Source organism: Bufo bufo, chromosome 2 (assembly GCF_905171765.1).
Source record: "Bufo bufo chromosome 2, aBufBuf1.1, whole genome shotgun sequence".
Classification (NCBI taxonomy): Eukaryota; Metazoa; Chordata; class Amphibia; order Anura; family Bufonidae; genus Bufo; species Bufo bufo.
The window spans coordinates 10634678-10651678 of NC_053390.1; the positions used below are offsets into that span (position 1 = coordinate 10634678).

Here is a 17001-nt window from a genome sequence, read left to right on the forward strand (position 1 = left end):
AAGGGCTCAGACTGGGAATGATGATCTTTTGTCTCAGCCAAGACAAGATTCTGGCTTTGATTCCTAGAACTGGGAGCTCCTACCAGCACAGCCTTCCCCTAGCTGGGGTGACTGGCACACTAACTCTAACTTCCTTCCCCACCCATGAGGCAGGATGTGGGAACATTCCACACCTCCTCAAAGAGGGGGAGCTAAACTGGAATGTACTATTCCAGTCTAGATATACTAAACTGACTCTAAGTCCCTGGTAAACACATTGCTGCCACCTGCTGGTGAACATAGAAATTACAGCAAATACATTCAACAAGGATTTCAATGCACATTTGTGAGGATGTGATGTTAAATTACACAGGATGACAATGCAGATACACTTAACTGGTTGTAGCAGGGTAAAAGAGTTTCATAACATAACTCTGGGATGTTACACTGTCAACTAGGTAGAGCAGGGGTATATCACACCCAAAAATTGGTGAATTTCACCCGAAAATGTACCAGACAAATTAGTGATTTTTTTTTTACCTGTTTTTTTGACACTGCACCACATAAAAGGTTAGTATATCAAATGAGAATGCCCGGACTGGGAGAAAACGTCTGTATGTGGGTAAGTAACTGGCTGAGTGATAGAAAACAGAGGGTGGTTATTAACGGTACACACTCAGATTGGGTCACTGTCACTAGTGGGGTACCTCAGGGGTCAGTACTGGAGGGGTCACTGTCACTAGTGGGGTACCTCAGGGGTCAGTTTTGGGCCCTATTCTCTTCACTATATTTATTAATGATCTTGTAGAAGGCTTGAATAGTAAAATATCAATTTTCGCAGATGACACTAAACTGTGTAAAGTAATTAACACTGAAGAGGACAGTATACTGTATATATACTACAGAGGACAGTATACTGTATATATACTACAGAGGACAGTATACTGTGTATATACTACAGAGGACAGTATACTGTATATATACTACAGAGGACAGTATACTGTATGTATACTACAGAGGACAGTATACTGTATATATACTACAGAGGACAGTATACTGTATATATACTACAGAGGACAGTATACTGTATATATACTACAGAGGACAGTATACTGTGTATATATACATATATATATATATATATATATATATACACACACACACACATACATACATGCTACAGAGGACAGTATACTGTGTATATACTACAGAGGACAGTATACTGTATGTATACTACAGAGGACAGTATACTGTATATATACTACAGAGGACAGTATACTGTGTATATACTACAGAGGACAGTATACTGTATGTATACTACAGAGGACAGTATACTGTATATATACTACAGAGGACAGTATACTGTATATATACTACAGAGGACAGTATACTGTATATATACTACAGAGGACAGTATACTGTGTATATATATATATATATATATATATATATATATATATATATACACACACACACACATACATACATGCTACAGAGGACAGTATACTGTATATATACACTACAGAGGACAGTATACTACTACAGAAGGATCTGGATAGATTGGAGGCTTGGGCAGAGAAGTGGCAGATGAGGTTTAACACTGATAAATGTAAAGTTATGCACATAGGAAGGAATAATGCAAGTCACCCGTACATACTAAATGGTAAAACACTGGGTAGCACTGACATGGAAAAAGATCTAGAAATTTTAATAAACAGCAAACTAAGCTGCAAAACCCAGTGTCAGGCAGCTGCTGCCAAGGCCAATAAGATAATGGGTTGCATCAAAAGGGGCATAGATGCCCGTGATGAGAACATAGTCCTACCACCTTACAAATCACTAGTCAGACCACACATGGAGTATTGTGTACAGTTCTGGGCTCCTGTGAACAAGGCAGACATAGCAGAGCTGGAGAGGGTCCAGAGGAGGGCAACTAAAGTAATAACTGGAATGGGGCAACTACAGTACCCTGAAAGATTATCAAAATTAGGGTTATTCACTTTAGAAAAAAGATGACTGACGGGAGATCTAATTACTATGTATAAATATATCAGGGGTCAGTACAGAGATCTCTCCCATCATCTATTTATCCCCAGGACTGTGACGAGGGGACATCCTCTGCGTCTGGAGGAAAGAAGGTTTGTACACAAACATAGAAGAGGATTCTTTACGGTAAGAGCAGTGAGACTATGGAGCTCTCTGCCTGAGGAGGTGGTGATGGTGAGGACAATAAAGGAATTCAAGAGGGGCCTGGATGTGTTTCTGGAGTGTAATAATATTACAGGCTATGGCTACTAGAGAGGGGTCGTTGATCCAGGGAGTTATTCTGATGCCTGATTGGAGTCGGGAAGGAATTTTGTATTCCCCTAAAGTGAGGAAAATTGGCTTCTACCTCACAGGTTTTTTTTTTTTGTCTTCCTCTGGATCAACTTGCAGGATGACAGGCCGAACTGGATGGACAGATGTCTTTTTTCGGCCTTATGTACTATGTTACTAGGTATAGCAGTGGTATATCACATGCAAAAATTTGTGAATTTCACCCAAAAATGTAACAGACCAATTTAGTGAAATGACAAAATAAAATATGTACAAAAAAAACTTGATTTAGGAGGTGGAGGTCCATATGGAGTAGGAGTTTGAGGAGGCGGTGGACGTAGCGGTGTAGGTGGAAGTGGCGGTGGAGGAGGACGAGGAGGTAGCCAACACTGGTTTTTGGCTTAAATTATTATTATATTTTTTTTTATTAGGGTACACCTCAAAAGAGTGGGAAAGATCAAAAATACAAGAATGAGCAATTGCGCTGCAGTATAACAATGGCTGGGTAAGGCCGGTATACATGTCTATTCTGGACAAGGTACGGACAAGTCCTGAGGGATCCATGCCTGGTTCATTTTAATGAACGTGAGTTTGTCCACATTGGCTGTGGACAGGCGGCTGCGCTTGTCTGTGATGACGCCTCCTGCCGTGCTAAACACACGTTCAGATAATACACTGGCTGCAGGGCAGGCCAGCACCTCCAAGGGGTAAGGGGCAAGCTCAGGCCATGTGCCCAATTTGGAGACCCAGAAGTTGAAGGGGGCAGAGCCGTCATACAGTACGTGTAGGCGTGTGCACACATACTGCTCCACCATGTTGGTGAAATGCTGCCTCCTGCTAAGACCTTCCATATCAGCTGGTGGTGCTGGTTGTTGTGGCGTGCTGACACTGTAAGCATAGAAATAGTACAGTTCGGGTCTGCTGACATTAGCACATCACTAGTCAGCCAGTTTAATAGGGTTAAATCTGGTGACAGAAACCCTTTAACCGCCTCCGGACCGCCTAACGCAGGATCGCGTTCCGGAGGCGGCAGCCCTGCGCAGAGTCACGCATCTACGCGTCATCTCGCGAGGCGCGAGATTTCCTGTGAACGCGCGCACACAGGCGCGCGCGTTCACAGGATCGGAAGGTAAGCGAGTGGATCTCCAGCCTGCCAGCGGCGATCGTTCGCTGGCCGGCTGGAGATGTGATTTTTTTAACCCCTAACAGGTATATTAGACACTGTTTTGATAACAGCGTCTAATATACCTGCTACCTGGTCCTCTGGTGGTCCCTTTTGTTTGGATCGACCACCAGAGGACACAGGCAGCTCAGTAATATGTAGCACCAAGCACCACTACACTACACCCCCCCCGTCACTTATTAACCCCTTATGAACCCCTGATCACCCCATATAGACTCCCTGATCACCCCCCTGTCATTGATCACCCCCTGTAAGGCTCCATTCAGATGTCCGTATGATTTTTACGGATCCACTGATACATGGATCGGATCCGCAAAACACATACGGACATCTGAATGGAGCCTTACAGGGGGGTGATCACCCCATATAGACTCCCTGATCACCCCATATAGACTCCCTGATCACCCCATATAGACTCCCTGATCACCCCCCTGTCATTGATCACCCCCCTCTAAGGCTCCATTCAGACATTTTTTTGGCCCAAGTTAGCGGAAATTATTATTTTTTTTCTTACAAAGTCTCATATTCCACTAACTTGTGTCAAAAAATAAAATCTCACATGAAGTCACCATGCCCCTCACGGAATCCAAATGCGTAAAAATTTTTAGACATTTATATTCCAGACTTCTTCTCACGCTTTAGGGCCCCTAAAATGCCAGGGCAGTATAAATACCCCACATGTGACCCCATTTCGGAAAGTAGACACCCCAAGGTATTCGCTGAGGGGCATATTGAGTCCATGAAAGATTGAGATTTTTGCCCCAAGTTAGCGGAAACGGAGACTTTGTGAGAAAAAAATAAATAAATAAATTTCCGCTAACTTGTGCCAAATTTTTTTTTTCTATGAACTCGCCATGCCCCTCATTGAATACCTTGGGGTGTCTTCTTTCCAAAATGGGGTCACATGTGGGGTATTTATACTGCCCTGGCATTCTAGGGGCCCTAAAGCGTGAGAAGAAGTCTGGGATCTAAATGTCTAAAAATGCCCTCATAAAAGGAATGTGGGCCCCTTTGCGCATCTAGGCTGCAAAAAAGTGTCACACATCTGGTATCGCCGTACTCAGGAGAAGTTGGGCAATGTGTTTTGGGGTGTCATTTTACATATACCCATGCTGGGTGAGATAAATATCTTGGTCAAATGGCAACTTTGTATAAAAAATGGGAAAAGTTGTCTTTTGCCGAGATATTTCTCTCACCCAGCATGAGTATATGTAAAAAGACACCCCAAAACACATTGCCCAACTTCTCCTGAATACGGCGATACCACATGTGTGACACTTTTTTGCAGCCTAGGTGGGCAAAGGGGCCCACATTCCAAAGAGCACCTTTAGGATTTCACAGGTCATTTACCTACTTACCACACATTAGGGCCCCTGGAAAATGCCAGGGCAGTATAACTACCCCACAAGTGACCCCATTTTGGAAAGAAGACACCCCAAGGTATTCCGTGAGGGGCATGGAGAGTTCCTAGAATTTTATTTTTTTTGTCACAAGTTAGCGGAAAATGATGATTTTTTTTCTTTTTTTTTTTCTTACAAAGTCTCATATTCCACTAACTTGTGACAAAAAATAAAAACTTCTAGGAACTCACTATGCCCATCAGCGAATACCTGGGGGTGTCTTCTTTCCAAAATGGGGTCACTTGTGGGGTAGTTATACTGCCCTGGCATTCTAGGGGCCCAAATGTGTGGCAAGTAGTTTGAAATCAAAATCTGTAAAAAATGGCCGGTGAAATCCGAAAGGTGCTCTTTGGAATGTGGGCCCCTTTGCCCACCCAGGCTGCAAAAAAGTGTCACACATGTGGTATCTCCGTACTCAGGAGAAGTTGGGCAATGTGTTTTGGGGTGTCATTTTACATATACCCATGCTGGGTGAGATAGATATCTTGGTCAAATGCCAACTTTGTATAAACAAAATGGGAAAAGTTGTCTTTTGCCAAGATATTTCTCTCACCCAGCATGGGTATATGTAAAATGACACCCCAAAACACATTGCCCAACTTCTCCTGAGTACGGAGATACCACATGTGTGACACTTTTTTGCAGCCTAGGTGGGCAAAGGGTCCCACATTCCAAAGAGCACCTTTCGGATTTCACCGGCCATTTTTTACAGATTTTGATTTCAAACTACTTACCACACATTAGGGCCCCTAGAATGCCAGGGCAGTATAACTACCCCACAAGTGACCCCATTTTGGAAAGAAGACACCCCAAGGTATTCGCTGATGGGCATAGTGAGTTCATTAAAGTTTTTATTTTTTGTCACAAGTTAGTGGAATATGAGACTTTGTAAGAAAAAAAAAAAAATCATCATTTTCCGCTAACTTGTGACAAAAAATAAAAAGTTCTATGAACTCACTATGCCCATCAGCGAATACCTTAGGGTGTCTACTTTCTGAAATGGGGTCATTTGTGGGGTGTTTGTACTGTCTGGCCATTGTAGAACCTCAGGAAACATGACAGGTGCTCAGAAAGTCAGAGCTGCTTCAAAAAGCGGAAATTCACATTTTTGTACCATCGTTTGTAAACGCTATAACTTTTACCCAAACCATTTTTTTTTTTGCCCAAACATTTTTTTTTATCAAAGACATGTAGAACAATAAATTTAGAGAAAAATTTATATATGGATGTCGTTTTTTTTGCAAAATTTTACAACTGAAAGTGAAAAATGACATTTTTTTGCAAAAAAATCGTTAAATTTCGATTAATAACAAAAAAAGTAAAATTGTCAGCAGCAATGAAATACCACCAAATGAAAGCTCTATTAGTGAGAAGAAAAGGAGGTAAAATTCATTTGGGTGGTAAGTTGCATGACCGAGCAATAAACTGTGAAATTAGTGTAGGTCAGAAGTGTAAAAAGTGGCCTGGTCATTAAGGGGGTTTAAGCTAAGGGGGCTGAGGTGGTTAAGTCGGGGTCTGATCTGGTACCACCCTGCTTGTAATGTCTGCACTTACACAGAATGCTTCCCCTTCTGTGGGGCAAGTCAGACAGGATCTTCTATAACATTAAACTCTTTGAGATTTGAGGAGAGAGACCTCTCAAGGGACTCCATCAGCCTAATTACCGTATGCCCCTCCAGGTGCAATGGTCAACCTAGTAGAGAAATTAGTAGTCTACAGAATCCAGATCAGCTGGAAGACGGAGCACTAATCTCTGAGATGTTTCTACCATCTGAAGGATTGACTAGCTTGAAATGTCAGGATGCACCTACTGCTCAACCCATCTGGGCTATATATCCACATGCCAAGGATCTCTTCTCTGTATTGGGGGGACTCGCTCTGGTGGACAGGATTAGTGGACGCAGTATGGAGGCAACAACAAGTTCTTTGGATCAAACAGTTCAGTGTTTTATTCACACTTTAGGCAAGTGACAAAACAAGCCTCATAAACAAGCTAAAAGTCACCTTGCGGTGTTGGAGGTAATTCACACCATGCGGCAATTCTGCCTCAAAGAGTCCTTGCTGACAGCAGCACCAACCTGTTTTTACACCAAACAGGTAGCAAGCCTTCATCCAGACACAAGGATCCCAGATCCCAACACAGAGACCCGGCTTCTGAGCCCAGCTGCCTATTAAGGACAGCCAGGTGCTGCCAAAACCCGGAGCGGCACTTAAAATCCGGTCCGGTGTTTGACCTCACCTGGCTGTAAATCAGCCCAGCAGCAGATGCTGGGAGGAAAATACCTGTTTTCCCCCCAGACCAAACCTCTCACTGTGTCACAGTGTATAGGACATAAGTTCCATAAGGCTCAAGAAGCTACCTCTGCCACTACTTACCTGAGGCCTAAAACCCTCAAACATCTGGCCAGCAGCCTGAAGGTGGTCAGTAATCCAGGTATGGAACCAAATACATTCTCTTTATTCTTAAGGAAGCAGCTATAAAGGACACCACCGTGTAAGGGACAAAATAGCTGAGGAGATCCTGAACAGATGGGCTGTGAAATGCAGGAGTATAAGGCCATGTTCCTCACTCAGGAGTAGGACCACCTTAGCTGAGATGATAACATATGCCGCCATCTCAACTTTATATCCTATAGATGTATGAACTTTAGGAGGAGGAACCAACTATGTAAGTGATGAAGGAACGTTCAGCTTTTCTGTGGTAGCCATTTTGGAGACTCTGACTGTATTTTGTGTTTACATTTCTTAGCGCACAATAAGAAGATGGCGACCGGCCGCCTGCCAATCTGAGTGACTTGCTAAAAACTGTATTAGTAGCTTTATGTTAAGATGAGATAAAATGTCTTTCTGTTAGCAGTGGCCCAATTAGCCATAATGAATAATGCAAAGTAAGGCTTCAGCGTTATCCAATTATTAGTGTTATTTGGATGTGTGTTAAAGAGGACCTTTCATGGGTCCGAACATTGTAAGATAACTATCTGGACATGTAGAGCGGCGCCCGGGGATCTCACTGCACTTACTATTATCCCTGGGTGCCGCTCCGTTCGCCCGCTGTGGCCCCGTTACCTTCTCCCGCGCTGTATGGTAATGGCTACTATCGGTAAACCATGGAGGAGTCTGCCCTGTTTCTCCCTGGGCGTTCCTTCTCCATGGTTTACCGATAGTAGCCATTACCATACAGCGCGGGAGAAGGTAACGGGGCCACAGCGGGCGAACGGAGCGGCGCCCAGGGATAATAGTAAGTGCAGTGAGATCCCCGGGCGCCGCTCTACATGGCCAGATAGTTATCTTACAATGTTCGGACCCATGAAAGGTCCTCTTTACCCAATCACGATGATACTTTGAGAAGTTACACCCGTCACACCCTCTCGGGAGGTGTATAAATAATGGGGCTTGACCCTCCTTTGGTGGGAATCTTGCTGAGTTCTAAACCTGTCTGCTGAACGCCATTATGACGTCATTCACCTGCAACGCGTGTCTTGTTCCCTACGTGACTGACCATAGTGTAAGGCTACTCTCACACTTGCGTTTTTCTTTTCCGGCACTGAGTTCCGTCCTAGGGGCTCTATACCGAAAAATAACTGGTCAGTTTTATCCCCATGCATTCTGAATGGAGAGCGATCCGTCCAGGAGGCATCAGGACGTCTTCAGTTCAGTCTTTTTGACTGATCAGGAAGGAGATGATACCGCCGCATGCTACGGTTTTATCTCCGGCAAAAAAACCTCAACACTTGCCTGAATGCCGGATCCGCCATTTTTTTCCATTCCAGGAATGTATTAGCACCAGATCCGGCGTTCAAAATACTGCAATGCCGGATCCTCCTTCCGGTTTGCGCATGCGCAGACCCGAAAAATAAATAAATACCGGATCCGTTTTTCCGGATAACACCGGAAAGACGGATTCAGCATTTCAATGCATTTTTAAGACGGATCAGGATCCTGATCAGTCTTGAAATGCCATCAGTTGGCCTATACGTTTTGACGGATCAGGCAGGCAGTTCCGGCGACGGATCACTCTGCCGCCAGTGTGAAAGTAGCCTCAGCCACGACATAAGTTATACAGGCCTGAAGCTGAGTACTTTGTGCTCCGATGAGGGCAGACACATTCACCTCAATAGATGATTCACTTTATGCAGATGAAAGGTCTGATGACGTCTACACTTCCACAGAAGAAACTGAGCAGATGACTGTTTGGCCTTATTCTCTCAGGTACAGCAGCTCCTGAGTAGAGGTGTAGGCCCCCAACCCAGACCAGACCAGCTTCCCACATTAGGCAGGAGAAGACCTGTTCAGTAAGGAGAGGCCGTCTATAGTGAATCCGGACTGAACGGGATCGTTTCCAGGATGTTTGCATTCGGCCATCATAGCTTTTTTCAAAGCTTCAACCCCTTTGAAGGCCCTAGAACCCTACAGGTGGAGACCCCCTGGTCCTCATCCGGGTCCCCCAACCGGTCGGACATGAAGAATCTCTTTGTTACTTTCTTCCCTTAGAATGAATATTCCCCTCTTTATTCTTCTCCTCCTCAGAGGAGGAAACAGTTTATCCTGAATTCTCCATCAGGGGCTTCCTCTTCAGACCTGCATTCCGGGAACAATTACATCTCAGTCTTTATGTCGTCCATAGGAGACTCTAGAGAGGTGACCACAGCTCTGTACAGACTGTTATATCAGAGAACTACAACCCCCAGCATGTCCGGAGGAGAGAACTACAACTCTCACAATGTCCAGACTGTTATATATCAGAGGAGAAGAGTACAGAATGTTATATGATATCTCAGAGGTAACACTCCAGGCTGTTATTGTAGGTTTCAGAGGAGAGAACTACAACTCCCAGCATTTCTCCAGTTCTGTAGGAAAGAAATCATAAAATGCTTTCTCCATACAAGGATCATCCCTCACATGTCACATGACCACAATTACAGCTCCTCCTCCTTCTTATCTCTGATCTACAGCTGACACCGCCCCCTTCACTGATCACATGATTGTGACATCACCCCAGGTCCTTCACCACCTCTTCTTCTCCACTGCTGAGCCCCGCCCCCTGCACTGATCACATGGCGGTGACGTCACCCCAGGTCCTTCAGCTCTGGCAGTGCAGCAGATACTGGGCAGGTCCTGGTCGGTAGTCACTGCTGTGCCCCACCCCCTGATCACATGACGGTGACGTCACCACAGGTCCTTCAGCTCTGGCAGTGCAGCAGATACTGGGCAGGTCCTGGTCGGTAGTCAGGGCTCTTGTTCTCTCTGGTATCAGCCATTCCTCCAGCCTGCAGGTAAGATGAGCTGTGAGGAGACAGTGTGGTGGAGAGCTCAGACATGTCACCTCTGGAGATTCTCCTCCATTACACACAAGGAATCCTTCTCCGCTCCTCAGCTTAGTATGATGGGGGAGGAGTAGTGGGGATAGTGGGGGTTGTCATCATTCGCTGGCCCCTGACTGTCCTGGTGAGGGGCCCCTGCCTCCAGGAGGAGAATGAATGGAGCGGGGCCCGGCCTGAGCTCAGCTCTCTCCAGTCTCTTCTCTAGGAGTTGTGGACACAGCTGAGCACAGCCCAGAGGTGGGACCTGCATCTATCAGACATTTATCTCCTGTGGAGCCACCAGAGATCTCCATGTTGGGGCCCCTGGAATCCATGTGGTGGGGGCTCTGAGAAGCGGGCCCCTCCAGGCTCAGGAAGTGCGGTTCTGGAGGTGACATCTGGTCTTGTCCCCTGGATGATGTCCTCTCCTCTTCTCATAAAGGCGCCTGCAGTACTAGAAGCCTCCAGCTCCTCCAGTTCTCTCCTCTTCTCCTGAACGAGCACCAAGGATGGACAGGAAGGAGATCAGCAGAAGAATATTAGACCTCACCTTGGAGATCATCTCCCTGCTGAGCGGAGAGGTAAACTTTTCTAGATTTCTCTCCTCTTTATTGTATTCTGTAACAAGTCAGACATCGGGGAGGAGAATCCATCATAGGAAGTGATAGGAAGAGTCCAGGGTCCTGGAGAACGGCCTCCAGACCTTCCAAGTGACGGAGAACCTGAAGATCAGCCCCCAGTATGGTGAGTGATGTGTCATGTGACCAGTGACCAATAGTCATGTTGTAGGAGCCATGAGGAGGTAAGTAGGCACGTTGTACCAGGAGGAGAGGGCCGGAGGAGAGCACATGGCCCCTGAAGGGTTTATTCCCTAAGTGTCTCTCTCCATCCACAGGAGTACACAATAGTGAAGAAGACATTGGGGGACTGTGTGACTCCCATCATCCATCTCCAGGAGTCAGGAGGGCGGAGCAGGACCCCTCCCCCCATCACAGAGCCTCCCCCTCACCCCCTGATACATGAGCAGAAGATCCTAGAACTCACCCACAAGATGATGGAGCTGCTGACTGGAGAGGTGACACTGCTGGGAATGCTGGGAAATTCTCCAGTAACAGCACTGGAGGGGTCTGGGTGATGACGGTGTCATTGTGTTGTCAGGTTCCTATAAGGTGTCAGGACGTCACTGTCTATTTCTCCATGGAGGAGTGGGAGTATATAGAAGGACACAAGGACCTGTACAAGGAGGCCATGATGGAGGAGCACCAGCCTCTTATATCACAGGGTAAGAGCCGTCATGTGCAGTGTATACACGTGTGTGCAGTGACATGTAATGGAGGAGCACCAGCCTCTTATATCACAAGGTAAGAGCCGTCATGTGCAGTGTATACACGTGTGTGCAGTGACATGTAATGGAGGAGCACCAGCCTCTTATATCACAAGGTAAGAGCCGTCATGTGCAGTGTATACACGTGTGTGCAGTGACATGTAATGGAGGAGCACCAGCCTCTTATATCACAAGGTAAGAGCCGTCATGTGCAGTGTATACACGTGTGTGCAGTGACATGTAATGGAGGAGCACCAGCCTCTTATATCACAAGGTAAGAGCCGTCATGTGCAGTGTATACACGTGTGTGCAGTGACATGTAATGGAGGAGCACCAGCCTCTTATATCACAAGGTAAGAGCCGTCATGTGCAGTGTATACACGTGTGTGCAGTGACATGTAATGGAGGAGCACCAGCCTCTTATATCACAAGGTAAGAGCCGTCATGTGCAGTGTATACACGTGTGTGCAGTGACATGTAATGGAAGAGCACCAGCCTCTTATATCACAAGGTAAGAGCCGTCATGTGCAGTGTATACACGTGTGTGCAGTGACATGTAATGGAGGAGCACCAGCCTCTTATATCACAAGGTAAGAGCCGCCATGTGCAGTGTATACACGTGTGTGCAGTGACATGTAATGGAGGAGCACCAGCCTCTTATATCACAGGGTAAGAGCCGTCATGTGCAGTGTATACACGTGTGTGCAGTGACATGTAATGGAGGAGCACCAGCCTCTTATATCACAGGGTAAGAGCCGTCATGTGCAGTGTATACACGTGTGTGCAGTGACATGTAATGGAGGAGCACCAGCCTCTTATATCACAAGGTAAGAGCCGTCATGTGCAGTGTATACACGTGTGTGCAGTGACATGTAATGGAGGAGCACCAGCCTCTTATATCACAAGGTAAGACCCGTCATGTGCAGTGTATACACGTGTGTGCAGTGACATGTAATGGAGGAGCACCAGCCTCTTATATCACAAGGTAAGAGCCGTCATGTGCAGTGTATACACGTGTGTGCAGTGACATGTAATGGAGGAGCACCAGCCTCTTATATCACAAGCTAAGAGCCGTCATGTGCAGTGTATACACGTGTGTGCAGTGACATGTAATGGAGGAGCACCAGCCTCTTATAGCGGATCCTTTTCCCTTCAGAATACATTAGGGCAAAACCAATCCATTTTGGATTACTTCTGAGAGCCCATGACGGATCTCACAAATGGAAGCCAAAAAGCCAGTGTGAAAGTCGCCTAAGTCGTTGGTGTCTCAATAAAATGTGAGAAAATTTGTAGTAAAATTCTTGTCCGGCATCGGCTTTAAATTGCTAAATGTGATCCTGTTGTCCATCACTTCAGCGATTATCTGCTCATCCCCTTCAGACTGAACGTGTGACTTCTAGCAGTAATTGCATGTCCCAGAATGTTCCAGCTGCATTAGAGCGTGTTCACACAGGGCACATTTATTGTAGACATTTCCATATATTGGGTTGTTTCTGCAGCAGGTGCATGGATTATTACAAGCCACATTCAGGGTAGCGGACAGTCACAGAAATGTCTGCAGCTGATCTGCTCTGTGTGAACTTGCTGGTAGATAACCAGTGACTGATCTGTGCTGCTCTTATAATCTGTCCAAAAAGGAGGGATTTTAAGGTTCCACATATAGAAACAACAGGCAGGTTCTGCAGGGGCGGGGCTTACAATGCTCCATTGTTTCCAGACATGATCAGGCTTTTCAGATTGTTTTGTTAGGTCATTATTAAGTGTTCTTACATGGCAAGACCACTTACTGTTATCTCACATATATGTTCTTATTATTATAGCCAAATTTACCACCCTAACTCCTCCCCCAGTTTTTACACTACATAGACAGTAATATACCGAAACGTGCGGATTGTTCCCGATTGGTGTGCTATTACTTTGTGAAACTTTTCGCCGAATGGTTCACAAAATATCTGCGTTTTTGTGGCGAAGTTGGTCCCATAGGAATGAATAGCAGAATGTTCAAAACTAGAGTGGGAGCTTGAAAAATCAGGACATGATTTATAAAGCGCCACCACTCCCTCATTTTCAAGGCCACCTACACAAATCTTACAAGTGGCCCCGATCCGTTCATCCCCAATGAATTCTGAATGGATAAGGATCCGTTCAGAATGCATCAGTTTGGCTCCGTTCCGCCTCCATTCCGCTCTGGAGGCGGACACCAAAACACAGCTTGCAGCACTTTGGGCAACAACATTGCAATTAAATGTGCTATATAAATAAATGCTGAAATGCATTTCTCACTCTATCAAGCTTGCCATGTGCACTTTTTAAATTTGATTAGTCAATTGGTTATTGTAATGTCTGCTATCTTTACTCACTCCAAACACTCCACACAGTTACTCTGCCCAGTCCAACCTTTTCCACAGTTACTCAAGCCACTCCACCCAGTTACTCTGCCCACTCCAGTTGCAGACTACTGGTGGAGGCAAGAACACTTCACACAATTTCCCCAGAAATAGTAGCTTTTCTAGTTTACTGTATGTAATACAAGTCATGACCTGGTGTAAACCAGAATCCTGGACTTTGTCAGGAAGTTATAGAAGCTTTGTAAGGCTGGGATCACAAGTGCAGTTTTTTTGGCCAAAGTCAGGAATGGATTCCAAATGAATGAACACTTCTCCTTCCTGCGGGATCAACTTCCAGCTTAATTGGAATGTTATAAGTTTGTCTACTCTGTAGTTTTCAAAAAAATAAAAAAAAACTTTAAAACAAATTTTAATTTTTATCTTAACAGAAAATCCCAGTAAGAAATGTGAAAATGTCATGTTACCACTAGATGAAGATATCCTGCAGTGCTCTTCAGGAGAAAACCTCATTACCCTTAATGTACATCCAGGACTTCACAGTACAGATCTGTCATATAATCCTCCTAATTATGAGGAACCTTCTCCTGACCAATCACAGATTGTTACCACAAGTACAGGTCAGAAAAGGATTAAAAGGTTTAATTGTGGTAAAGAATCCACAAACAGCTCAGGACTTTCTACACACCAAAGACGACACAAAGGAGAGAAAATGTATTCATGTTCAGAATGTGGGAAATGCTTTACACGGAAATCACATCTTGCTATACATGAGAGATGTCACACAGGAGAGAAACCGTATTCATGTTCAGAATGTGGGAAATGTTTTACAACGAAATCGTATCTTGTTAAACATGAGAGATGTCACACAGGACTGAAGCCATATTCATGTTCAGAATGTGGGAAATGTTTTACACAGAAATCCCATCTTGTTATCCATGAGAGAATTCACACTAGGGAAAAGCCGTATTCATGTTCAGAATGTGGGAAATGTTTTACACAAAAATCAGATCTTGTTTTACATGAGAGATATCACACAGGAGAGAAGCTATATTCATGTTCAGAATGTGGGAAATGTTTTACAAGGAAATCACATCTTGTTATACATGAGAGATGTCACACAGGAGAGAAACCATATTCATGTACAGAATGTGGTAAATGTTTTACAGAGAAATCACATCTTGTTATACATGAGAGATGTCACACAGGAGAGAAGCCATATTCATGTTCAGAATGTGGTAAATGTTTTACGAGGAAATCATATCTTGTTATACATGAGAGATGTCACACAGGAGAGAAGCCATATTTATGTTCAGAATGTGGGAAATGTTTTACAAGGAAATCACATCTTGTTATACATGAGCGATGTCACACAGGACTGAAGCCATATTCATGTTCAGAATGTGGGAAATGTTTTACACAGAAATCAGATCTTGTTATACATGAGAGAATTCACACTGGGGGAAAACCGTATTCATGTTCAGAATGTGGGAAATGTTTTTCACAGAAATCATGTCTTGTTAGACATGAGAGATGTCACACAGGAGAGAAGCCATATTCATGTTCAGAATGTGGGAAATGTTTTACAAGGAAATCACATCTTGTTATACATGAGAGATGTCACACAGGAGAGAAGCCATATTCATGTTCAGAATGTGAGAAATGTTTTACAGAAAAATCAAGTCTTCTAAAACATAAGAGGAATCACACATGAGAGAAGCTACATTTAGATTGAGAAAAATGTTTTTGGTTCTAAAGCCATAATTAGGGGTCATTAGTGAAGTCACACAAGAGAGGAGCCATATGGCCGCAATATAATGAAACAATATATCACTGGGTCATAGCCAATGTTTTCATTTCAGGTTGTATATTTGGATATAAAAGTTTAATTGATGTCACATAACGGCTTCTATAAAACATCTAATAAATCCTGTTTAGGATGACATATATTCTGTTCATGACTTATAGTTTAAACCTTACAGTTAACCATTTCACCCCTCGAGGGTTTTTCGCATTTTCGTTTTTTACTCCCTACCTTTCCAGGACTTTTTTATTTTTACGTTTAGATAGCCGTATGAGCGCTTGTTTTTTTGCGGGACAAGTTGCATTTTCTAACTCCACCATTTAATATTGCAAATGATGTAGTGGGAGATGGAATAAAATTCCATGTGGGGTGAAATGGTAAAAATAACGCAGTTACACAACAGTTTTATGTTTCTGGTTAAAAGTCTGAGATCATTGTTACCGCCAGTCACGGACATTAGCTGCTGGTGTTTGCTGTATGAAACATCAGGCACCTGGCAGCTATGGCGCATGCGAGAGCTTATTGTTCCTTCCGGAAATGAAGTAATAAATTCTCAACCTTCCTGATCTCTTTACTCCAGGCTAAATAGATCTCAGGACATCTGGAAATATCTAGGAAATAGAGATGATATTCAACATTACAGTAAAGCTCATAACAGACACTGGAAGGAGGAGACGTGATTATATTTAAACAAATTCTGGAGTCTCCAGCATCTGAAAAAATCTGTGTCGTCTTTATTTCAATTCCGGTTCAAAGTACATGGGTAAGACTTCACCACCCTCCACCACAGGTTAACATGTTTCACACGCAATGTTCTTAATCGTAACCTTCTGACGTGTGCAACACCTAGGGGGAAATAGTCTTTGTCCACCAATAGAAAGGAAAGGAAAAAGTAAGGTGTGTGGGGTTGAGACAGGTGTATGTGGACAGAGGAACAATTAACCCCGGGTTGCACACCTCAAAATCTACTTGGCACCAATAACATGATATTTCACATCTCAAATTCGGTGCATATATTAAATGCCATTTTCTGCTAACTAGCTTGCTCATATACACAAAGCTACTCTGCAGACAAGTGAAATTAAAAACACAATATAAAAATACAAAGGCGTATCTTGAATACAGTCAAAAAAGAGCACCTCCAGGAAAGCCGCAATGTGTGAACAGTCTCCTAGTTCCAAATCTAGGCGGAGATCAATTAATACCCTAATCTTGGTAGGTGCTCAGACTATAAATGACTGGGTTTTCAATTCAATGACGATATGCCCCTCTAGGTGCAGTTCTTAACCTAGTTCAGAGCCATTATTAATATAGATGAGCGAATCCGAATTTCCTCATGCTTTGTGGTAA

The 17001-nt window shown here is 44.1% G+C and overlaps 1 protein-coding gene across 1 annotated transcript in view; it reads left to right on the forward strand.

Annotated features, from left to right (window-relative positions):
- The window catches only part of LOC120990612, a 658216-nt gene that overhangs the window by 259354 nt on the left and 381861 nt on the right, over window positions 1-17001 (forward strand). The window contains 1 exon segment of the mRNA XM_040419532.1: window positions 14522-15529. Within this exon segment, the coding sequence (XP_040275466.1) occupies window positions 14522-15529 (1008 nt within the window).